The 26,171-nt window shown below is 36.6% G+C and overlaps 1 protein-coding gene across 1 annotated transcript in view; it reads right to left on the bottom strand.

The window, feature by feature from the left end:
* The window catches only part of Cep97 (centrosomal protein 97kDa), a 220,207-nt gene that overhangs the window by 54,188 nt on the left and 139,848 nt on the right, over nt 1-26,171 (bottom strand). Inside the window, exon 11 of the mRNA XM_090380233.1 lies at nt 16,120-17,095. Coding sequence (XP_090236359.1) covers nt 16,120-17,095 — 976 coding nt within the window. The remainder of the gene's footprint in view (nt 1-16,119; nt 17,096-26,171) is intronic.

Raw genomic sequence — 26,171 nt, 5'->3', positions numbered from 1 at the left:
CTGGTGTGGTCTGTTCAGGATAGCGAACCGGGAGTTTGAAAGAAAGTCCTCTAAAATATGTCCATTTCTGGTACCTCTCCTGTCTGGGGTCAGACTGTGCCAGGCTGGGGAACAGCAGTTTACATCTGCCCCAATTATGATTCTTTGATCAGGGAACATGTCGGTCAAAGCCTGCAAGTACCTGGTGATAGGTGCGATATCGTCATCCGGCCTGCTGTAAAGGGCCACAGCATAGATTTGGCCCAATGGCATTAAGATGTTGGGCACATGCCACCCAGGGTGCACAAAGCTGTATTACTTTAGTCACAGTATAATTGGGATTGCGGACCACAACCACAGCCAATGGGGTGTCACTCTCATCATGGACTATTTTGTAAGCTGCCGGATATCTGCACACTCGTTTTGAATGGGTATACGGTTCCTGTAATAGTAAGACATCAGCTGCTTCCTCGTCCGCTATGACCCTAAGTTGCTGGGCCACTGCTCTAGCTCTCTGCTCATTATGCTGTATTATTGCAATTTTGGATCTGTTGTACTCTTTAGGGCATCTCTCCATAGTTGGTTCGTGACTGATATAACCCTTTTACTTTAAGATAAACTGGACAGTTCGGTCTGTGACAGAATGCGAGTGGTCCATTTTCCCTGCCTTACAGTTTGTACAGATTGGATCTTGCTCCTTGTTTGGACATGTTTTATATTCATTAATAGTGGAATCCCTCGGTAAAGCACTACATGCCTTATCTGTGAATTACTAAATGTACAATTTTTCATTGCAAATGAACCCAATTTAATGCCAAACCTACGTACCAGTCTGCCTTGTCTTTATATTTATGGGATATAAAATCGTCAAATAATATTTTTCAAACCATCATGAAAATCATTTTTGGCCCTGTAAATAAGAAAGTGGACTCAAGGAATTCCCCGCCACTTAGTTTTCCACCATTTTCACATTTTAAGCATTCCTCAAGCTTGTCTCATACTGTGAGAACAGGAGTTCTAATGCAAAAGAAAGAACATCTTACTTTTGTGCTTCAAGTGCCTTCTTGCATTCGTTATAGCTTTAAACAGGTATTTTTCTGAACATTATTATTGAATATAATTTGGTATTGATACTATTAAATATTTAGTTTAGAGAGTAACTTTTTTCTTCATTTTCATTAAAGTTAATTCAAGACTACTGATCTTCTCAAAATGAGTAAGAGGAAAGTGCTGAACGTAATTGAAAAGAAAGAGGTGTGCAGCTGCAAAGAAAAATATCCTGGCAACAGCCAGAAGATGATTGCAGGCAATTTTTCTGCTGTATGGGGTAAACCAATAAGTCCATGTTCTGTTGGAAACATTCTCAGTGAAAATAAGAAATGGCTGAATCAAAAAAGTGAATCAGTGAAGCATGCTTAAGGGACTAAAACATGAAAGCTGGAAGGATGTATTAATGCATTAGTTATTTGGATTGGACAAGTTGATGCAAGAAATGGAATGGTAACTAATGAAGTAATTAAGGAGCAGACAAAATTAATAGGAGAACAGATAGGAATCAAGGGATTTTTATTCAGCAATGGTTTGTTGCATCTTTTCAAGCAGCGCCATCAACTGATTCAAAGAAACAGATAGGGAGAAACGGTTGAGGGTGAGACGATATCGTCAAAGAATTTTCAACATTTTTAAAACATATAATCAACAATATAACATTGAATAAAAAAATCGACGTTGGCTCCATGGAGCCGAAGGTGGATCCATGAATAACGTTATGTGAAATGAAAAAATACAATTTAAGCTTAATAAAATCAGTTTAATTTTATTTGGTATTTTCATTTACAATCAACAGTAAAGGTTTGTAGTAACTAAAGTAGGATACATAGTTGAAACTATTCAAACTATTAACATTGCGATTGAAGACCAAGTAGATACATGATTGACCATGCATAGTAGATTTTGTAGGATCTGATGTGAGTTTAAGATCAAATGTTGATTACATGAAATCGAGGAATGTGCTTGCTTTTCAACATTAGATTTGTGATTATGTCGAAATCTTTGAACATGTTTAGTCAATGTAATTTTCGGCATTGTCACAACTTAACTAAATGAAACAACCACACTGCTCAACAAATGCATACGACATATGTAAGAGATACGTTCCAGGACTTCTTATGTAAGTCGAGTTTTATGTAACTTGGAAATGACTAATAAAATATTGCTACTATATCCCTGATATGCAAAAATTACAAAAACCACATAATATCCTCAGAAGAATGAAGAAAAATAGTTATATATTTTTAATTAGTTCAATTAAAAACTTTATCTGGGGACAGTGATGAAATAGCTGGAATGGCACATAAGAGAAAAAAACATAAAAGGAAGAAAAAACGCATGTCAGTACTGTAAAAACTGATATATGTTTCATAGCCTTGGTTATTACAGTTGACTTCATTGGTGCTGATCCCTTCACCATTTCTTGTATTCTATCTTTCTCCTTTATTGTGTTCACCATTGCCACTGACAAATCTAAATTCCATGCGATAATTGGTAATGTTTGGCCATTTTCATACATCCTTGTTATTTTAATTTTCTGATCCTTTTCTTGATAGATTTACTAGTACCGCTGTCACTTATTCTCTTAGTCGGCACCATGATAACAATCAAAATAAAATTTTCTGAAAAGAACTTCACAGGGTTAAGGTGAAAACTCACTATTATCACCCCACGTGAGCTCACATTTTACTAAAGCACATTTCTGGAGATCACTACCATAAAACAATAAAAACAATTTGCACTTTCCAGGTTACTGGGCATTTCTGTTACTGCAATTCATTATAAATGGGTAGTAAACTCGATTTTATTGCATTTGCAATACAGTAAACCCCCGCTATTCGCGGTATCTGTATTTGCGGTTTTGTGTATTCGCAGTCGCTGATTTAATATAAAATGAACCCTGAAAAAATATGAATTTTAAATCGCCGTGAACATTTTCTGCCATAAAAAAACATGGGGTTGGCTAAAATCATCTTTCCCGATCAAAACAGCGCTGAGTGGGTGGGGGAGAGGGGTGACAAAATCGCTGGCATGGATGTTTCTCACTAATCCTTGTTCAGTATGTGCTATGCGCTTGTCATGGAAGGTTTCGTGGATTGCTTTTAATTTACATGCTTATAAATTGAATATTTTTATCAATTTATAAATTGATATGCTTACAAAAGTGAAAAATCTACCGTTTTGCAGTGTGTTAGTGTAAACAGACTTTTTCGAGTGTGTTAACGGAAGAAAGTGACTTTATTGTGGACAAGTTCTTTCTAACCCGTACAAAAATATGGCTACGAATAACAAGGGAATTGTGAAAAGATCAAAGAAGGTGATGACATTAGCGAATAAATCAGTTACTAGACAAAATTTCTAATGGTGAAAGTGTCTCGTCAGTGGTAAAAGATTATAAAAGCAATAAGTGAATGGTACGATCAATCAAGAAATCGGAAGAAAAAATCCACTGTAGTGCCCATGAAAACGTGCTAATTGTTTCAAAAATTTGCTCTGTAACTCGTGATGTTAAATTAGAAAAAATGGAAAAGGCTTTAAATCTGTGGATAGAAGACCGAACTCAGAATAAAATTCGCTTAAGTTCACTCCTCATTCGTGAAAAGGCAAAACACCTTTATCAAAAACTTTAGCAAAAATGGTGATAGCACTGGCAGGATAAGTTTTTTAGCTATAGCAAAGGCGCTGGATTGAAAGATTTGTTTGAAATTTCTAATAAATATTACATTCAATATTAAATTGTTTCTTATTTTCATTTCAATGCCTTATGCTTGCATTTCACTATGTACATAGTCATATTATGAAGGTACATATAATACATACATAGACAAAATTTTAGACTAGTTTTTCTTATATATTTCATACTTTGGAACAGAACCCCTTTATTACTATGGGAGCCATAACTCAGTATTCACGTTTTCAGTATTTGTGGAATTTCTCAGGAACGTAACCCCCGCTATTCGCGGGGGTTTACTGTAATACCAATAGCTGGAATTCTGTGGGTTTTTAAGTTACAGTATTATAGCGAAATGTGTGTCCACTTCACTGAAATCTTCAGTCATATAAAAAAAATATAAATAATGTAACGTAAGTCTGAAGCTATGTAATTCAAGGACTTACTGTATCGAAAAATGTTCAGCAACCTACTTAAAAAGTATGGCAATAGATAAAAAAACGAAAACACTTACCATGTACTACTTGTGTGTCCAATACGATACTTCCCATAATTTTTTACAATGTCGATTTTAAATCTAATAGCTTTCCTTTATTTTTTACAGTGTCGCGTATGGTTTGGTCACCAACATTATAATGGTTCATTAGAGATTTAACGGATGCACCGTTTTCAAACTTTTGAATAATATCAAGTTTTTGTTTAACTGAAAGTGCAACTCTTGAATTTACCCATCATATTTTTTATAGTAAAAATATTTACTATATAAAAAAAATTTCGGCATCCCTGACATAAATAATGAAACAAACTGTCTTTTTGCGATGCAACGGAACACAAGAATCACCGCGACGCACTAAAACAAACTAAACTTTTCTTTTTTATATTTTTTTTTGAGTGGCAGGTGTGAAGACAGCTGGGGTTGCAAGATAATAGGCACATTATCTCCCAATGATGACTTAGTACCATGTATAAGTTGTAGGTTCATAGGTGAGAAAATACTTGTTGACATGAATTACAAGAATTAAATAGCAAAAAATATCCAGAGATATGGATACTCTTTGTAGCAGGTATATAAGTATTTAGCAGATTTATACATAATAAACAGCATAAGATAAGTTTTAATACACAGCTCATATACATCAAGCAAGATGACTATTAATGATGGCAAAAATGAAACTTAGCAACAGCTGCTATTACCGGCGAGAAACCTGATCTTCTCCATGGTTCAATTGTTATCTTTCTCATATTGACTAAATTAACAAGTTGGTCATTTATTCATAAAAATATATAATTAAAAATTTTTTAAACATTTTTAAATGAGAAAATGTGAAAATTTTCTACAATATTAATACAGAATTTGACGTATTTTGCTCCTCTGAACTTCAAGTTAACCAGTTTTTACTGTACAATAAATCCTTGATTTTACAGAGTAATGGAGGAAGGGATGTCCAATATTGCCCTGAATATCTGTTACATTAAGTTTCCTTTCGAGACCATTTGTACCCCACATAATTGACAATTTAAAGTTACTATATACGTATATATTAGAAACATTGAAATAAAGTTGAATAATAAAATACAAGCTTCTATTTACCTTAAATCTATTAGTTCATACATAGTATATAGTTAGTAAAAGATAATTTACCGTGTTTGTATAGAAGTGCCTCAAAAAAACTTCGAGTCGGAGCTAAGAAGCTAAGTTATTGGTGAATATTCCGAGTCAGACTCCTTAAGCTTAGTCCTACTTTTTACAATATTTGACAGTTTGTTTTTTCACACCATATTCCTTGCAGCTGGGGAAACAGACACCAGAGTCTAACTTCTCTAAAAGCTGTGATTTCTTTGCAGCACTCAGATGCACACACTTTCACTTTTTAGGACTTTTCTTAGGGATTATTATGATACACTGAAAGCAGGGTTATAATATAAAAAACAGAACACATGCACGCATTTAATGATATGATAGCAAGCACATCCACAAACAGACTGGGATACTTGCTAGTGACTACTCTGGTGCATGAGTTCACAATTTTCTTTATCTAGTGATAAAGATAGTTTAGTCTCCCGATATCATAGTATATTATTTTATTTTATTTTATTTTTGTATTTTATTTTATTTTATAGTAAAATTTTTAATCGCTTGGCTGGTGTTTGAGTGTAATTATTGCAGTAGCTTATGACCCGCCCGAAGCCATCATCCCCACATGACAATATGCCTACCGCCTATATTCCCTACTATCCGGGCATGTCAGGCCAGATCTCGAAAATCCTCTGGGAATACTGCATAAAATACGTACAATTACTTGGTAGGAGCTTGCGTTCTCTGGTTTCCAACATGAAAACTCCAAGCACTCCCTCTTTTGCACGGCGAAGTGGTATACCACGTAACTTGCAAAGATTGTGGGCAGTTGCTATATAGGGGAGAGCTCGAGACGCCTTCAAGACCACCTTGCAGAGCATGACAGATCAATTCACCTTGGTAAACTGACCACTCTGCAATCGCGGAACATTTCTGGTTGATCTACCATGACGTTAACACTAAACATGATTATGAAGTGATCGACCAATCCCTACACTTCCACCACCACCTTTGGCTGGAATCGTTGAACGTATCATGCAATTCAAAAACCTTGAATTGCTGCCAGGGCACAAGGCTACACCCTATCTTGGAATTAATAGTCTTGAAGCTTGATAAACACTGGCAGCAAACCCACACAAGTCCGTGTACCAACAACAAACACCAGTTTAGTAGATGAATGTCAATCTCGTGGCCAGGTACGCATCAGAGCGCACACACACACACACACAGCTCTTATATCTATTGAAATTTTATCTATAACGTCCATATTCTGTTATAATCTGTATAAGTTTGCTGAGGAAGGGGTCCATTTGCTTCATTCTTTGTCATTAAAATTCTAATTACTGGATATATACTGTATTATTTTCTTCTTTAAGACATGGAATCCAGTACCACAGGCCCATTTGCATTTATGTACATATAAGTTTCAAAACCTTTTCATTTCAGTGACATGCATTAACTGAAACTGTTTCAACCTATCTTTCCTTTTAGTACTTCTTTCTAGATAGTAGTAAATGTATACTAAATATTCATTTGCTTTCAGAAGACATTCAATCACTTTTTCAGCAAACAACTTAATCAGATGACAAAGATAGCCTACTCCTTTTTTTAGTACCCTTGCCACTCTTTTATTCTTCCTGTAACAGGGGCATTATAATCAACACTAAGTGCGAGACGGCTTTCTAAAGGAATCCCATATCTTTCAAGTTAGTCAAAAGAAGACACCCAATATTGTACTTTGTAGAGCTACCTTCTAATACTGGTACTTTTTTTTTTTTTTATTTATTGTACTAGGCAGTTCCAGCCAGCTTTCCGGCATCTCCGCCACTAAGCACAGTACTGGACAGATATTTACAGACTTATATCACTAATTCCCGTTCCATTAAATGATACTGAAGTTCTGCACTTCATGTTCCCACACAATAAGACATTGAAATACTGCAGTTCATATAAAAAGAATTTGTAGTCCCTGCTGTGGAAAGTAGCTAGTGAGAAATTGCCATCAGTGCATACAATTTCAATGTAGCATCCAGTCTGAGAAAGAAAAGTCTTTTTAATAAACAAAATAGCACCTGGAAAGCTGAATTCCACACCATGGATCTATTCTCATCAGTAAATTGCATTCGGGCCGGAAAAATATTCTCATCAGTAAATTATAATTAGAAGATGAACACAGATCTATTGCAAATACATCAACTTCATAAGCATTGAAATATGTTTAGTTAGAAGTTAGCGTTTCCAATTGACTCGTCCAGTACACCGACTTAAAAGACCAATCAGTGATGAAATGCACAACTTTTTTTTTTTTTTTTTTTTTCAGTTTAAGGTCACCACAATAGGATATAACTTTGAATCACTTTGGTCACTGCCAGCCATGACAATCTAAAATAGCTCACTTTTCAAATCTGTCCTTACCTCTTTTTAACTAACTGTCCGATTTCACTAACAATGCTTTCTGTTTTTGCTCTTCACTCATCCATTTATTTTTTTTTATTTGATTAACGTGGCTCAAAGGAAAATAAATAGATGTCAGGCAGCTGCTATAATATAAACATAAATTAGAATCAAATAATTAATTAATGAAAACAAAAGGATAGAATACATTAAAACATAACAGATCAGGTGGTAGCCACGAAAATCTAAATAAAATAGAAAAAAGTTAGGGAGGAAGAAATTATAAATCAAAGAGAGTGGTGGGGAGTCTAGTATAATGTGCCATCACTATACAATACTATACTGTGGGGGCCAAAATGGTACTATTAAGATTCATGAAATGTTAAACCATGTTACAAACACAGCAAATTCCTGCTGTCTTTTTAAAACTACACTTGGTATGTTCGATCTGGCATTACCGATAATTTTTTCCAACACATCACAAAATTTTTCTGCAGCTGCAGAATCGGCACTGGCGACTTCACCACATACTTTAATGTTGTGGAAACCAGTGCGATGCTTGAACCTATTAAACCACCCGCTGCTTGCCATGAACTTGGGTTGGGGTTTGCCATACTTATCCTTAATATATTTATAAATACATGTTGCTTTTGCTTGAATGGTCACTACACTCAGGTGCAGTTGCTTCTGAATCTGATTTTCCATCCGTATTATTAACAACTGTTCCATCTTCAATATAGCACCTGAACGCTGTTTTGTGATCACTGTTGATCTTAAGCCCAACAGCAAATTCAAAATGGGAAGCACTCAAAGAATTAATCTTGGAAGCTACTAAGCTTTTCATATCAACTAAGAAATATTGTTCAAGATTTAGGCCTAAATGGATGTCAGATGAACTAATTAGACATGTGACATAGAAGAAAAATGCATGGGATACATATAAAATAACAGGCGACACAGAAGCCTATGATAGATATAAGCTGGTCTGTAACCAAGTCACAAAGGAGGTTAGGCAGGCGAAGGCAGATTATGAAAAATCTTTGGCAAAGGATGCAAAGAAAAACAGCAAAGGGTTCTTTACGTATGTAAACTCTAGAAGGAAGTGGATGAATCAGATTGGTCCACTTGATATCGATGGTTCAACTGTTGATGATCCTGCTGATTTAGAAAACAAACTAAATGAATATTTTGCATCTACATTCACATATGAGGAGTTATTCAGGGAGGGGAATGCCAGAGGTGTATTAAACTCTGGCTTGTTGTTTGTTATTTGGTTTTTAGGAGAATTAGCAAATAAGGCCATATTGCTCCGGGGATATGCGATGATCATTCCCTGACCTTTCCGCATCCTCCGTATTTGGTGATCACCGGCTCGAATCCCGGTCTAATCAAGAAGTGTGTGTTACACACTTCTGCTCCTGCCCACCTGGTTACGGAGGTGCCATACAAACTCTGCCAGTAAGCTTGATAATCTTGCAATAACTGAGAGTAAAGTGGAGGAGAAATTGTTGAAGATAAACATAAGAAAGGCACCTGGGGTGGATGGAATCTATCCAGTTATATTAAAGGAGGTGGCAAAGGAAGTAATAATTATGAGAGCCATAATTATGAGAGATTCCCTGGACTCAGGAGAGGTACCCATGGACTGGAGATGTGCAAATGTGACCCCAATCCACAAAGGAGGATCAAAGGGAGACACAGGTAATTACAGACCTGTTAGTTTAACTTCTGTTCCAGGGAAATTAATGGAGGCACTGGTTAAAGAAGCATTGCAGGATCATCTAGACAAGACTTCAGTTATAGCTCGGACACAGAATAGGTTTGTTAAGGGGAAGTCTTGGCTGACCAATTTGATTGGATACTATGATGTAGTCACAAAGGAACTGGATGCAAAGAATAACTCTGATATCATATATTTGGATCTTGGAAAGGCCTTTGATACTGTTGCACATGGAAGACTGTTGCACAAATTGGAGCAGTGTGGCACTGGAGGCAAATTGCTGCTATGGATAAAGGGATGGTTGAGTGGGAGAAGACAGAGAGTAGTAATCAAAGGACACTGCTCTTTGTGGACTAATGTTATTAGTGGAGTCCCTCAGGGTTCGGTGTTGGATCCATTGTTGTTTTCTGTATTTATAAATGATGTTGATGATGGTATATCAGGCTTAATGTCCAAGTTTGCAGACGATACGAGGTTGGCAGGGTTGTTAATGACACTAATGACAGTACGCTGTTGCAACAGAATCTAGAAAAGTTGAGCAGGTGGGCTGAGAGGTGGCAAATGAATTTTAACACTGACAAATGTAAAGTACTGCATATGGCAAGCAGTAACCCCAGAGTAACTCTGTGGTACTACACTGACAGTGGTAGAGAACAAAGGACCTGGGGGTAATTGTGCAGGCAGATATGAAGTTTTATGAGCAGTGCAGATGGTCTGCAAGAGTAGCTCATGGTGTCTTGTCAATGATATACAAGGAATTTTTCTAGCAGGGATAAGGAGGTGATTATCCCCTTGTATAAGGCAATGGTTAGGCCACACCTTGAGTATTGTATACAGGTCTGGAGGCCTCATTTTAAGGATGTAGACTTGTTGGAATGAGTAGAGAGGGCAACAAGATTAGTGAATGGAACAAGGGGTTGCTCTTATGAAGAAAGGCTTAAGTTTTGCAAATTACAGTGTTTGGAGACTAGGCACCTGCAAGGTGATCTGATTGAGGTGTATAAACCTTGAATGGTTTGAGCATGCTCAATGCTGATGGGATTGCTCAGAATAATTTGCCTTTAGCCAGTGGGTAGTTGATTGGTGGAACAGACTTCCATATTTTGTTGTGGAAGTTGATAGACTAAATAAATTTTAGGCTGATCTGGACAGGAGGGGCGAAATTAGAGTGGTTTTTTGTTTTATTATTTATTTTTTTATTTTTTTTTGGCTGATGCTGCATAAGCTTGCTTTCTTGCATCGTATGCCTCTACTAAAGCTAAAAATTGCATTGATCCTTTGACGTTTTCTTTTATACACGCAATGTCCTTTAAAATAGTATTCACTGTTGAAGCAGCGAGACCTAATTCCCTTGCAATAGATGACAAACTTTGTCCTACTTCATACTTCTTAATCATTTTCATCTTCATTTCTAAATCAATTTTGTTTCGTTTCCTAGCACTACCACAACTTGCACTTTTTGTTGGTTGCTTTCCCTTCATCATTGTAATGCGTAAATAGGAATGAAGAGAAGTTTCTGAAAATTTGTTTTTTATATGATTGAAGATTTTAGTGAAAGGGAACACATTTCACCATAATAGCATAAAAACACACACAATTGCACTTATCGGTATTATCGCAAATGCAATAAGATCGAGTTTACTACCCATTTATAATTAGATGCACTAACAGAAGAGCCCAATAAACCAGAAAGTGCAAATTGTTTTTACTATTTTACGGTAGTGACCTCCTTTTTTTACGGTACTGATATGTTTTAGAAAAATCACAAAGGCATTCAAATACTGATTCTTATAATGAGAACATATGATAATGATTAGAGGATAGTGCAATTTCCATTATAAATATAACCTTTTAGAGAGATAAATAGCTTAGTAATATAGTGAAATTTAAGTGTAAAATGAAAGTGTAATTCGTTCCAAGTAATTAGAACGAATTACAAAAAAAAAAAAAAACAGTATTTTTTTGGGTCAGATTACGATATTTTCCCGATACCTCCATTTATTCCTATTTTGGGATGCAAAATATGTTTCCATGATTTTTTAAGCTTGCACCAGCCAGCAAAAAGTTACGTAATGTCGAATTTCCATAAGTCAGGGAGTTCCTGTATATATTAGTTCCCTCACTTCTTTTTTTGATGAATGATTTCTTATAACCCAACTTCTATTCTATTTGTCAACCACATTTGTTTCTTCATTACATTTAAATGTATTCTATCACACAGTTTACATTAACTAAGTAATCACTTGATTTTCATTTAGTTATGAACATTAAATCTGATTATGATTTAGTTCACTGTTATTTTGTACATTTGCATTGGTTTAGTCTCCATTTGATTAGTATACAATTAGTAAAATATCATTTACCATGACTGTGGCAATGCCTAAAAAAAAAACTTATTCAGAGTTGGAGCTAAGAAGTTGAAGTTGAGATACTGATGAATCTACAGAGTTAAGCTTAGTTCTACTTTTTACAATATTGGACACAGTTCATTTTTTCATGCAACATTCCTCACAGTTGCAGAAACAGACATCAGAGTCTAACTCCTCTAAATGCTTTAAATTTATTTTTTGATTGGCTTAGTATGTAGGAGTAGAATCACATCCTTAGTATTAGCCATATAGTGCAAGGCAGCCCCAGACTTTTGCTGGGCTGTCTTGCACTATACAATGAGTGATCACTGAATTATGACCACCTACCTAATACTTCATAGGTCCTCCTTTTGTCCTCAGTACAGCAGCTATCCAATGAGGCATTGATTCCCCAAGATGTTGGAAATGTTCGGGATGTATGGCCAACCAAGCTGTGTGTAATGTGGCTTGCAATGGAGATATGCAGGTAACTGGTGTATCCAAACACCTGATATGCCTTTCCACAGTGTCCCACAAGTGCTCTATGGGATTGATATCGGGAGAGTTCGGAGACCAATTGATATGCTGGAAGTCAAAACTGTGTTCCTCAAACCATTCCTGCACATCAAGTGCCCGATAGCTCAGCACATTGTCATCTTGGAAGACACCATCGCCATTCAGGAAAAAGTGTAACATAGTGGGGTGTACAAAGTCAGCAAGCAGTTGACGATAGTGGAGACCAGTGATACGTTGTTCCACATGCACCAGGGGTCCAAGTTCCTGCCAGTGAAACATGCTCCACACCCTACAACTGCAAATGCCTCGACCGGCCTGCACTTTTGATACCATGCATGATGGATGAAGAGCCTTGCGTTGTTGATGCCAAATCCGTGCACGAACATCCATCGTGTGGAGTAAATAACGTGACCCATCCAACCAGGACACCTTCTTCCAGTCTTCTAATGTCCAACTTGCATGCTCTTTGTACCAGGCAAGTCTTTTATGCCGATGAACCTTGGTTAGGAGAGGATACCGTAGGGGTCGTCTGCTGATATAGCCCATATGTGCGAACGTGCGACGCATGGTCATGCCAGATATTGTTCCGGGTTGGCCCATGTTGCACTGGGTAGTCAACTCTTCAACAGTACTGCACCTGTTTGTCTGTATGAGTCGTCGGACCCAGCGCTCACCTCTAACATCAACCTTTCGCTGACCTTTGCAGTTTTGTTGTCGGGTCGTTGTTTGACAATTTTAACGCCAGTCCTGGTACACTTTAATAACGGCAGCTCTTGAACACCCCACCAGTTCAGCTGTTTGGGAAATCGAGGCACCAGCTCATCAAGCTCCCACAATCTGTCCTTTATCAAAGTCTGATAAATCCTTCCTTTTACCCATCCTGCTCGGAATTTTACTACCTACTGAACCACTGACACCTTATCTGTGCTATGTAGCTCAACTAACTGCGCACTCTCGTACCTCACAGGGTCAACGGGTTGCATTTCAGTTTTCATAGGGGTGGTCATAATTCAGTGATTACTCAGTGTATATCCAATATATCCAGCAAAAGATGAAAGAAAATATATATATTAAAAAAAATGGATAAAAAAAACAGGCTGATTATGTGCTTTCCTCCTCATGTAGGTAATTATATAGTTGACCTTTGAATTTCTAAAAGACGTTAGCCTCAACCATCTGCAGAGGCAACCCATTCAAGTAACCAACAGCTCATTGGTTAAAAGAAAACTTGCTGCAATCCAGTCAACTTTTTCCTGCATAATTTGAATTTGTATAATTTGAAAATTTGACCTTCATTCATTTTACGACCTTCATTCATTTTACAACCCCCTCTCAAAAACCTTATAGACTTTGACCAGGTCCTCTCTAGGATGCCTGTTTTTCGAGCTCTGTAGCCCACATAATCAAAGTCTTTCCTTACAAAGTTTAATTTTAAAAAAAAACAGCAGGAATTTGCTGTATTTTTTATTATTACTATTATTATTATTAGCTAAATGGTGCACCAGCAAAAAAATAAAAAAAAGAAGAAAATTCCCCGAGTTACCCTGAGTGAGAGAGAGAGAGAGAGAGAGAGAGAGAGAGAGAGAGAGAGAGAGAGAGAGAGAGAGAGAGAGAGAGTCAAAAGTAGAAGAATAATGATATCCAGCTCAGGACCCTGGATGTGACAAGCCCATATCAGATGTGAGCCCCCTGGGGTTTTGTAATGTGGCTTAGAGTTTCCTTTTCCACAAGTCTTAATATTACTACATTAGTCTCTATGGTAAATTGGCTGAATGTGGAGCCAATGACCCAACAGAGAATAGAAATATAACAAGAACCCTTTTCAAATTATAAGATAAAGAGATAAATAAGAAAAATGGAGGAGAATTGACACAGATCAGCATGTATTATGGAACCTACAAACAGCACTGAACACCATCATCTTTGCTCTGAAATGGTGCATTTATTTTCACATTTCTTTCTATGCACTTTACATCATTCTTAAGCTTATCTGTTTGCAAATATCTGATTACATTGCATTTCCTGTCTTGAAAACTGAAGAATTACCTTGAAACTGAAAAATTACATCTACAGTATAAAAAAACCAAACATGTTACCTTTTCCTTTCCTTTACAGAGCAATACACAGAAAATCTTGCTTATATATCTTCTAAAAATATGTTTCATATTTCTTTGGCAACATGCCAAAGATTTTTAAATTAACTAACTTTGTACCACATACATGTATTGAAAATAAAAAAAATAAAAAACTCTGCTTAATGTGAATAACACATTTAGCATTAGAACACTCACAGAGTAGTCTATCTGAACATAATTTCAAGAATTTGACGTATTTTATGCACCATAGACTGTACAGCATATCTGAGACAAGACCAAATTAAACATAAATTTGCAGAATTATTTTAAAAATTCAGATGTTAACAGCAGAGCTGTATGGCTCTCTCTCTCTCTCTCTCTCTCTCTCTCTCTCTCTCTCTCTCTCTCTCTCTCTCTCTCTCTGTGTGTGTGTGTGTGTGTGTGTGTGTGTGTGTGTGTGTGTGTGTGTGTGTGTGTGTGTGTGTGTGAGTGAGTGAGTGAGTGAGTGAGTGAGTGTGTGTGTGAAAATGACAGAGAAAAACTGTTAGGAGAAAAGGTGAAAAAACAGTCTACATAATAAATCCAGAATTGTTAACTATGATTATAGTGGAAGGGGACGGTGTACTTACTAGGCAAGGTATGATTATCTTTAAGGTATGGTTAAACCTTCACTGTTTGTATATACCTAGTTGCATTACAAAAAAAAAAAAAACAGAACCACTAGTTAAGTCCTGAACTTATTCAGAATCTCTGTGGTAAAAAGAAACTCCGTGTCCACTATAAGGATTTCTATTGTCACAATTAAATTCAAGATTTTCCATAATGAAAGAAATACAGTAATCTTGAATACACGTGGAAACAACAGGTTAAATGGATAAATAGTGACACTGCTTAAATGAACAGAAATTACTAATTATAGCATTTTCAGTGATAAGTTAACTGATGGTGTTAAAGAACTTGTTAAAGAGCTTGCGAGGAATTTACAAGAAATTGTAAATTCCTCATAAGCAAAAGAAAATTGGTGTTAAATGTTTAGAGTGGGAAAGTGATTGCCAACAGAAAAGTTATTTTTAAAGTGCGGATGTAAAGCTGTAAACAAATGATAAATCTCTGAAGTAGATGGAGAAAAAAAAAAGCAACAGCCACAAACTCTTGCTTAAGGCACGTGATGAGCTACATGGCCTATGAACTACCAGCTGGGTATTCCTGGTGTGAAATTTATATTATCATTACTCAGTTTAAATAGTGAACTGTGTTTCACAATTAGTATTAATTATTTCATTAATAACATCATCAAATCAGTATAACTCTTGTACCGTACAATTCCAACAAAGCAGGATGTATCACACTAAATATTTTTGAATATTGCAGAATCATTTTCATTTCACTTGAATGCTTCCTTATTCATCTGATAAAATTCCTTTTGGTTTTTATTTTGAGATAAACTGGGTCAAGGAAATACAATTAAATGAAGAAATACGTGTATCCCTTGTATTTAAAATAGGCATACCACTTGTAAGCATATAATTCTAACAAAATGTCATCCAGCATCATAATACATATTCATGGCTGGACCTCCATTAGTGAATATTTCAGAGCCATTTTCATTCCACCAGAATGCTTCCTTATTCATCTGATAAAATTTATTTTGGTTTTTATGAGATACAATGTGACAAGGAAATACAAGGGGAAGAAAGGGGAAGCACATATATTGAAAGTTAATCTTTAACTAAGGTTGAAAAAAGTATAAAAATCTAAAAACTGATTTTCTACATATACTTCAAACTAACCTGAGAACAAAATCTGTTAGGCGACAAAGATGTCCATGAAGATGTCGAATATGGTCTTCCATTCTTCTAAAACGAATTTCCTGCTTAAGGCCAAGCACCTTCTGATTGCGATTACGTGTATGATAGCCCCGCCAAACAGCCTGAATTTTTGTTGCTGCTTTCTCTAAATCGTAAAGTTCTTTGCCATATTTTGAAACAATTTCTTGTAAAGTAACAGCATGAGTACTGAATGAAGGTGATACAGACACTTGAGGAAGAAAAATTTTATTGAGATTAGTGTAAGTAATGCTACTAAAGTTATTTAGATACTCTGCCTTCTTATGACAAATAGTAGATTTCTGATTTTCTTTTGACAGTGTAATTGTATGATGAAGAGCATTATCAGACGAATTATGTTTCCAGTGGTGAAATGCTGGAAGTGAGGAGCTATCTGTTGTTCTTATTGATCTTGTTTCTGTCATGTATATATCACTACTGTTATGATGTCCACTACAAAATTTATTTTGTTGTTTCTCTTGCAAAGAATTTCTTCTTGAAGTAGGAGTCCTATTTCTTGGGGTGGGCGATTTTGGTGGTCGTGATCTATGAAGAGAGGGCGATAAAGTGGACGGTGAGGTCGATCTTTTGCTCACTTTACGTATAGGTGTCCCTTTTGACTGGATGGAAATTTCTGCTCTTGAAAAGACATTTGAGTCTCTAGCCTGTGCAGGACGGATAATCCTTTCCTCATAAAACTGATAAGGAGTTTTAGATGGACTCTTAGGTTTATTTTTACAAATATCAGATTTCATGACAACTTGTTCAATAGTAACAGGACTCTTTACTTGAACATGTGTTGTTTCACACTGTGTGGGTCCTGTATAAGAATTTGTATAAGTGGACGGTGAAGCATTCATAACAGTCTCAGGTTCTCCGGACTGAACACTATTTGGAGTAAGCAAGTTTCTTTGGGACTCCAGATTGCTCCCAACATTATCTACAAATATAAAACATTAATTATAACTTACTAACTGCTAAAAACCTTTATAATAAATAAAACATTTCAAGTTATCAAAATAAAATGGCTCACTCTTTCTCTCTCACAGCAAATTTGTGTTCAATTTTTTATTATAAAATTATAACAAAATGTTATAGCATTTATTGATCTGTCCTGTAATTTTGAAAAGAAAAAGATTTTGGAGTGATAACTGACAGCCATTCATATATCCACCTTCATTACTGATGGTCCTCATTATATTCCTGTTAAGATGCTACACATGCAACTAGAGAGGCAATTAACCCAAGGCAGCCCACATAGCATCTTACAGATGCCACTTTGTAAAATTTCTGTTGTTTTTTTTTTTAAATTTTGAGAATAAAATCGAATCCTTACCTATATCTTTCTCCACTAATATCCTCTAAATAATGACACAATATTCCTATTTTTGTTTAGATTTAATTGACTTATGAGAGTTTGAGTATTTGGCATCTGACAGATGTCACATAAGTGAATATATTTCTTTTTATCAGAATTACAAGGAATATACAAACATCACTCTTTCCCATTCACTATGTCATGAATTATTGGTAATACATCTGCACCAACAGTATAGTACAATGTGGTTTTTTTTTTATCCACTGTATGTATTTTTCTAAAAACTGCCCCCCCCCCCCTTTTTTTTTCAAAGAAGAGGGGGCTCCAGACAAAAAGTAAAAAAGAACTATAATAAATTTTGCAAATATTAATTAATAAAATACCATTTTCATTTGCAAAAAAACTAAAAATTATATTTTTATAAAATAAATCAACATTTTCCAGACACATGAGCGGATGTGTTCTATTTATGTATTCAATGGGTCAAATATTAAATTTTTTTTTTCTAGTATACCATTAAATTTTTTGCATGTATTAATTAATACAAATATAAATTTAACACAATTGAAATTGTAAGGATTTGACTGCACTAAGTTGAATTTGATTACTAATTTTAATGCCATTTTTGACAAAAGAGTGAACTGATTATAGGAAGTACTCAAATTTTTTTTTATCACAAACCACACCATCCTTTTTTTTTATGGTGGCCAGTATACTTTGGCATACTGGCCACCATAATGGTATACCATTACATACAGCAGGAGAACAAAAAAAAAAAAAAAAAAATTTCCTTGAAAACTAATACATTTCGTGCAATGGTGGGACTTGGAAAATAACAGGTTGTACTGAAATTGTCAGAATTATTTCAGTCAAACCTGACTTACAATAAGGGAAATCTGATATCTGAGATCTGAAAATATTTTCTCTAAATTTTTTCTTTTTCTCTAAAAAGTAAAATTTTCATTACAACAGTATTTGTTGAAATGGGAATTTTTGCTACAGAAATGAAATGCTAGAAAGTTCTCTCTTACTAATTCTAATTAAAAAAAAAATAAATAACATTTAGAAGCTACCACAGTAAACTGAAAGTTATGTAACAGACTAATACTGTGTAATCTAATTTATACTCTATTATAATATATGGATTATATCAGATGATATGTATCACATCTTTTTCTAGGTCTTCATTAAATTCAAATACTTAATAATGGCACAAACTTTTGAAAAATCATATTTATATAATCCATTTGTACAGTTTAGGTGAGGAGCATTTCAGCAAATATCAACTAAAGATTCACTTTACGGTTCTTTGTTTTCTCTTTCAAAACAGAACTGAAGTGAGTGACTCTACCTCCATATATAGGACTTTTTGGTATTTTTGAACAACTTGCATTCATCTGAAAACTGAAAATTCAGTAATGCACCAGCTATCATGGGACCATAATTTTAACTGGTAGAGCATTGCTAAAAAAATTATTAACCAGTCATTAGCATTTAATTTTTCTAATTTCAATATGACAAAATGGTAGCTTTTGGAGGCAAGCTGATTACTTTTTTAACTGATTACTCCATCTCATTCCAAATGAAACTACATTTGTTATTCATTTTGGTATTATATATATTGAAGTTATGTACAATCAATTTTTTTTATAATCAAGGGCAGGTGTATTAGATTTCAGGCATACCACCACAGACTGCGATCTACTGTATGAAAACATTCACAACAGCATAGTGATTTTAGCACATTTGTTTAGTGAGGCCTGGGGTCAAATACTGTTGTATACCCTCTGCCAATTTCAAAGGTAAGGAGTAGGATTTCATCTCTAGTACCTTAAGTAAGGAGTAGGGTTCATCTCTAGTACATTTAGTAAGGAGTAGGGTTTCATCTCTTATACCTATGATGCTGACATGCCACCACCAGTCATTTAAGCTGTCTTACGAGCACTTCCTTACTCATATTTTTTAACCTTTAGGATTTGGTTATCACCAACCCACCTCCTTTTTGTCATGTCTTTTATATGCTTTTTGTTATTGTTCAGCATTTTATGGTGCAAAAGTTACTAACTATACTGCCTATTAAAATTTTCCAATCATGCCAAGTTGCTGCTGCTGATATTTGCTGTCTTAAAGTACTTGGCTGGTCTCCAAGAATGAGCAGGAGAGCTCAGCATTAGTAAAGGCACATGATGCAAGAAAGCAAGCTTATATATAGCATCAGCCAAAAAAAACCAAATCTTCTAATTTCACCCATCCACTTGCTCCAAATATTTGTCTAGTTCTGCCTTGAATCTATTTAAGCTATCAACTTCTACAACAACAGACGGAAGTTTGTTCCAGCAATCAACTGAATTGCTGGAACGCTGGCTAAAGGCAAAATTCTGCACATCTATCCTACAACTATCTTTCCTCAATTTGAATTTATGCCCTCTCAGGTGAATATTCTAAGCAAGAGGAAGAATCCCATCAGCATTGAGCATGCTCAAACCAATCAGATCACTTCGCTGGTGCCTAGTCTCCAGACACTGTAATTTTCAAAACTTAAGGCTTTGTATGAGCAACCCTTTGTTCCATTCACTAATCTTGTCCTTCTCTGCACTTGCTCCAGCAGCTCTACATTCTTCCCAAAATCAGGCCTCCAGACCTGTATACAGTACTCAATGTGCAGCCTGACATTGCCTTATACAAGGGGATAGACATCTCCTTATCCCTGCTAGAAAAATTCCTTGTATATCCATGGAAGACACCATGAGCTACTCTTGCAGACCGTCTGCACTGCTCAGAAAACTTCATATCTGCCTGTACCCCCAGGTCCTTTTGTTCTCTACCACTGTCAGTGTAGTACCACAGAGTTAGGTGCCTCAATGTTAAAATTCAGTTGCCACCTCTCAGCCTATCTGCTCAACTTTTCTAGATGCTGTTGCAGCAGCATACTGTCATTAGTGTCATTAACAACCCTGCCAACCTTCGTATCATCTGCAAACTTGGATATTAAGCCTGATATACCATCTTCAATATCATTAATAAATACAGAGAACAACAATGAACCCAACACTGAACCCTGAGGGACTCCACTAATAACATTAGTCCACGAAGAGTAGTGTCCATTGATTACCACTCTCTGTCTTCTCCCACTCAATCATCCCTTTATCCTTAGCAGCAATTTGCCGCCAATGCCACACTGCTCCAATTTGTGCAATAGTCTTCCATGTGCAACAGTATCAAAAGCCTTTCTAACATCCAAATACAGTCGGTCCTCGTATAACACGTGTTTGCATTACACGAATTCGATCATACACGATTTATAAATAGGGGAACGTTATCTTATATAACACGAACCGAATTCGCTTATACACGATTCGCCTTTGTGTTTACAAGAAATGGCAGTCGAATGCGGAATCACCCCACTGAACGCAACACGATAGGAACGAAGAAGATTCTGAAAATGTATTTATGTGTTTTATATCAGTGAAGGGGAAACACATTTCACCATAATAACGTAAAAACCAACACAATTCCAGCTATCGATATAATCGCAAATGCAATTAGATGGAGTTTACTACCAGTTTATAACAGATTCTACTAGCAGAAACGCAACTGGAAATTGTTTTTATTGTTTTATGGTAGTAACCCCCAGAAATGTGCTTTAGTAAAATGTGAGGTGTTAATTGTGTATCTCGGCCTTTACGGTGTTGTTTATTCAGTTGCTACACGCGCGCAGCTTTGTTTCTGTGTATCAAGCGTGCCGCCTCGTTTGTAATTGTGCTTTATTCCCTAAAAATTAGTAAAATACTTAAAAGGTGTGAAAAGGAAGCGTCCTGGCTAAGACACTGCAGATTCAGAGAGAAAAAAAAAGAAGCAATATCGATAAACAGAGGCGGACTGGGTCCAAAATTCTTACCCGGGAAAATTTGTAGTGGCCTCATACTACGGTTTATGGCCAAAATCACACCGGCCTCCGGCCCACCGTGGTTTCCCCCGTAAGGCTTATGGCCAGTCCGCTTCTGTCGATAGAGAAAAAATATGAAATTGTGAAACGCTTTGAGCGAAATGAAAGACCATGTGATATTGCACGTGCTACAGACCTAAATGAGGAAACACGGAGAATTACAAAGAATGCAGAGAAAATAAAAACAACTTTCATAGCGGGAACAACTCAAAGTGTAATTAAAATCCATTAGATTAAGACACAAAGAATTGGAAGAGATGGAACGGCTGTCATCTCTTTGGATAGAAAATCAAACAAAAAGCAAGTTTGCTTACGATAGAAGCAAAAGCATTAGCAATATTTTATTACGACTTACGCATTATAATTTATACTTACGTATTATAAAATACGTAAGTATTTTATTACGACTATTTTATTTAATTTAATAAATTTTTTTACGAATATACGTATTTTATCCGTAAAAAATTCTTTTTTAGTATTAAAAAATACTAAAAATACTTTATTATAATATAATATTATTTTTATTACGTATTTTAATCGTTATAAAATACGTAAGTATTTTATAACGATTAAAATTACCCGATTATTTATTGTGTTTGGTAATGTTTTGGTTCCAAATGTGTGTTCAATCTTGGGTGGTCGGCACCTAACCCTACTTTTCCCATAGGGCCTGTTGTTTATATTGCACGATTTTGCATTGCACGAGGGTTTCTAGGAACGCAACTATCGTGCTATACGAGGACAGACTGTATATGATATCAAAGTTATTCCCTGCATCCAGTTCCTTTGTGACCACATCATAGTATCCAATCAAGTTGGTGAGACAAGACTTTCCCTTAACAAAACCATGCTGTGTCTGAGCTATAACTGAAGTCTTAGAAGTTAGAAGGTCTTGCAGCAATGCATGGAACTGAAAAGCTGTTTGATGGGCTATGTAAGTTTGTTGAAGCAGATGTTCTACAATTAGACGCTTTAGTGTAAGTATTAACAACATTTAGCAGAAGGCTTTAGCAGAAGAATACATGTCCAATATATAGCCCAGATAGTATCACCACACCACATTTATTTAATCAAAGCTTTTTCATTTTTTTTTTTTTAAGGTTTTGTTTAATTCAGTATGATTTACTGCTTGCTTGACATTTCCAGGTTTGTGACCGTAAGTTATTAGGTTTTTAATAACAAAGATGAAATCGTTATACAGAATACTGTGCATGAAAGTCGCAGTTTTTGGGATGACTAGTGGATAACAATGTAATTTCAGTGTAAGTGAGCACTGTCAATGGAGGGAACAAAATCTCCACAGAAGAAGGACAGAAAAACAGAACATAGTCTATTATATTATATCACTCCTGCAGTGAAATGAAACTCTGCACTTTTCTAATTTAAAATGCGACAACAGTTAACAACAATCAACGAAGTCACGTCCTTAATCAAAGATGAAGGTATAGAAGTGTGAATATCCGAAAACAGTGGTAAATAAAACATTGAAATTAGCATTAGTAGATGCATGGGATGCAAGAAAGCAAGCTTATACACCGATAAGCCAAAACATTATGACTACCTAACTAATATGATGTTGGTCCTTTATATGCAGCCAAAACAGCTCGTACCCGGCAAGACATGGATGCTACAAGATTTCTAAATGTGTCTGGTGGTATCTGGTACCAACATGTAACCAGCAGCTTCTTTAACTCCTGTAAGGTCCATGGTTGAGATGCTGCAGATTGGAGTTGCTGTTCCAACACAAACCACAGATGCTCAGTGGGATTGATCTCTGGGGAATTTGGAGGCCAGGGCAATACTTGGAAGTCTTCCTCATGTTCCACTAACCAGTCTCGAACAATCAGGGCGGTGTGGCATGGCGCATTATCCTGCTGAAAGATGGCACCACTAGAGGGGAAGACCGTTGCCATGAAAAGGTGTACCTGGTCAGCAATGATGTTTAGGTAGGTGGTAGACATCAGAGAGCCCAGCAGATGGATGACCGGACTCAGGGTATCCCAGCAGAACATTGCCCAAACATGACATCACCGCCACTGGCTTGTTTTCATCCCACGGTGCATCACCGTCACTTCCCTGTAAATGCACACATATCCGGCCATCCATACAGTGCAACAGGAAATGCGATTCATTGAACCAGACGACCTTCTTCCAATCACTCAAGGTCCAGTTTCGATGCTCGCGTGCCCATTTTAGGTGCTGTTGCCAGTGAATTGTGGTTAGCATGGGCCTTCGGAATGGCCTGCAGCTACGCAGCCCCATTTTCAGCAAGGTTCGATGTACGGTGTGTTGTGACACATTATTTCCATCACTGGCATTCCAATTACCAGCGAGTTGTGCCACAGTCGCCCATCTGTTGCTACATACCATCTGGCAGAGGCTTTGCTCATCTCAAGCATCGATGAGCTGTGATCGTCCAACACCTCACTGGCGGTTCGTGGGGTTTTCTCTCCTCAGACCACTTCCGATAGCTACTAACCACAGCTGACCTTGAGCATCCAACTAGCCATGTCATTTTGGATATGCTCTGACCCAGTTGTATGGCCATTACAATTTGGTCTTTGTCAAACTCGCTTAAGTCTGCTGCCTTTCCCATCTGAAAAACAAGAGTAACACTGATTAATGCAGCTCAGTATCAGATGTTTTTTATACCGTGTCCCGACCCAAGCTGTAATTTACCGGCAGTTGCTTCAATTTACATAACGACTCGCTGGTCATAATGTTTTTGGCTCATCGGTGTATAGCATCAGCCAGAAAAAATAAAAACCTACCCATTTCATCCATCCATTCATCCAATTGTTTGCCTAGTTCTGCCTTGAACTTATTTAAGTTGCTTACCTCCACTACAACAGATGGAAGTTTGTTTCAACTATCAGCCATCTGCTGGCTAAAGGCAAATTTCTGAACATCTATTCCACAATTCTCTTTCCTCAATTTGAATTTATGCCCCTCAGGTGAGTAATCTGAGCAAGAGGAAGAATCCCATCAGCATTGAGCTTACTTAAGCCATTCAAGACCTTATCACCACCTCAATCTGATCATGTCGCAGGTGCCTACTCTACAGATGCTGCAATTTGCAGAACTTAAGCTTGCTTGGTAACAGCAACCCTCTGTTCCACTCACTAACCTTGTTGCCTCTGTACTCATCCAGCAACTCTACATCCTTCCTAAAATGAGGCCTCCAGAGCTGTATGCAGTACTCAAGGTGTAGCCTGACCATTGCCTTATACAATGGGACCACCTCCCTATCCCTGCTAGCCAAATTCCTATATATCATTGACACGACACCATGAGCATAAACTCTTGCAGCCTGTTTGCACTGCTCAGAAAACTTCATATCTGAATGCACAATTATCCCCAGGTCCTTTTCATTCTCCACTACCTGAGTGTAGTGGAGTTGGTATATTACTTTGGGGTTACTGCTACCCATATGCAGTACTTTACATTTGTAAAACGTTAAACTTCAGTTGCCACTGCTCAGTGCATCTGCTCAACTTTTCCAGATCCTGCTGCAGCAATGTACTATCATTACTGTCATTAATAACCCTGCCAATCTTTATATCGTCCTCAAAGTTAGATATTAACCCTGATATACCTTCATCAATATCATTGATAAATACAGAAAACAATACTGGGCCTAACACTGAACCCTGGGGGAATCCACTAATAACATTAGTCCACGAAAAGCAATATCCATTGATTATCACTCTGTGTGTTCTCCCACTCAACCATCCTTTTATTCATTGTAGCAACTTGCCCTTAATACTATACTGCTCCAATTTGTACAGCAGTCTTCCATGTGCAACAGTAACACAAGCTTTCCTAAAATCCAAGTATATAATATCAAAATTATTTTTTGCATCCAGTTCCTTCGTGACCACATCATAGTATCCAATGAAATTTGTCAGACAAGACTTCCCCTTAACAAACCCATGCTGTATCTGACCTATAACTGCAGTCTGGTCTAGATGATCCTACAATTGCTTCTTTAACAAGTGACTCCATTATTTTTACTGGAACAGAAGTTAAACTAACAGGTCTGTAATTACTCGTCACCTTTTGATCCCTAGTTGTGAATTGGGGACACATTTGCACATCTCCAGTCCATGGTACCCTCTTCTGAGTTCAAGGAAGCTTTCATAATTATGGCTAAGGGTTTGTTTTCTTCCTTTAATATAACTGGATACATCTCATCCACCCAGGTGCCTTTCTTATATTTAATTCCAATAATTTCTCCTCAACTTTGCTCTCAGTTATTAAAATATCATTTAGCTCCTGCCAGAATTTGATAAGCTTCTGGCTTCCACTTCCCTCCAGGCTTCCTCATGTGTGAAAGCAGATGCAAAATACTCATTCAGTTTGTCAGCTTCCTCAGCAGGTTCATCAACAATCAAATTGTCAATGTTAAGTGGACCAATCTGATTCATCCCCTTCTACAGTTTACATAAGTACAGAAGTCTTTACTGTTTATCTTTGCATCCTTTGCTACAGATTTCTTGTAATCTGCCTTTGCTTGCCTAATGTCCTTTGTGACTTGATTAAATACTAACTTATATCTTACCACAGGCATCTGCATCTCCTGAGAATTTGTATGTCTCATGCATTTTTCTTCTCAGCCATGAGCCTCATTAGTTCATCTGACATCCAGTTAGGCCTAAACCGTGAATAGTATTTCTTAGTTGGTATTAAAAGTCTAGTACACTCCAAGATTAATTCCCCAAAGGCCTCCAATTTAGAATTCACTATTGGTAA

This window comes from Mastigoproctus giganteus, chromosome 8, assembly GCF_048544385.1.
Source record: "Mastigoproctus giganteus isolate SK-2022 chromosome 8, ASM4854438v1, whole genome shotgun sequence".
Lineage (NCBI taxonomy): Eukaryota > Metazoa > Arthropoda > Arachnida > Uropygi > Thelyphonidae > Mastigoproctus > Mastigoproctus giganteus.
Note: the sequence above shows the minus strand (reverse complement) of the source record. Positions and strands in the feature narration are given on the sequence as shown.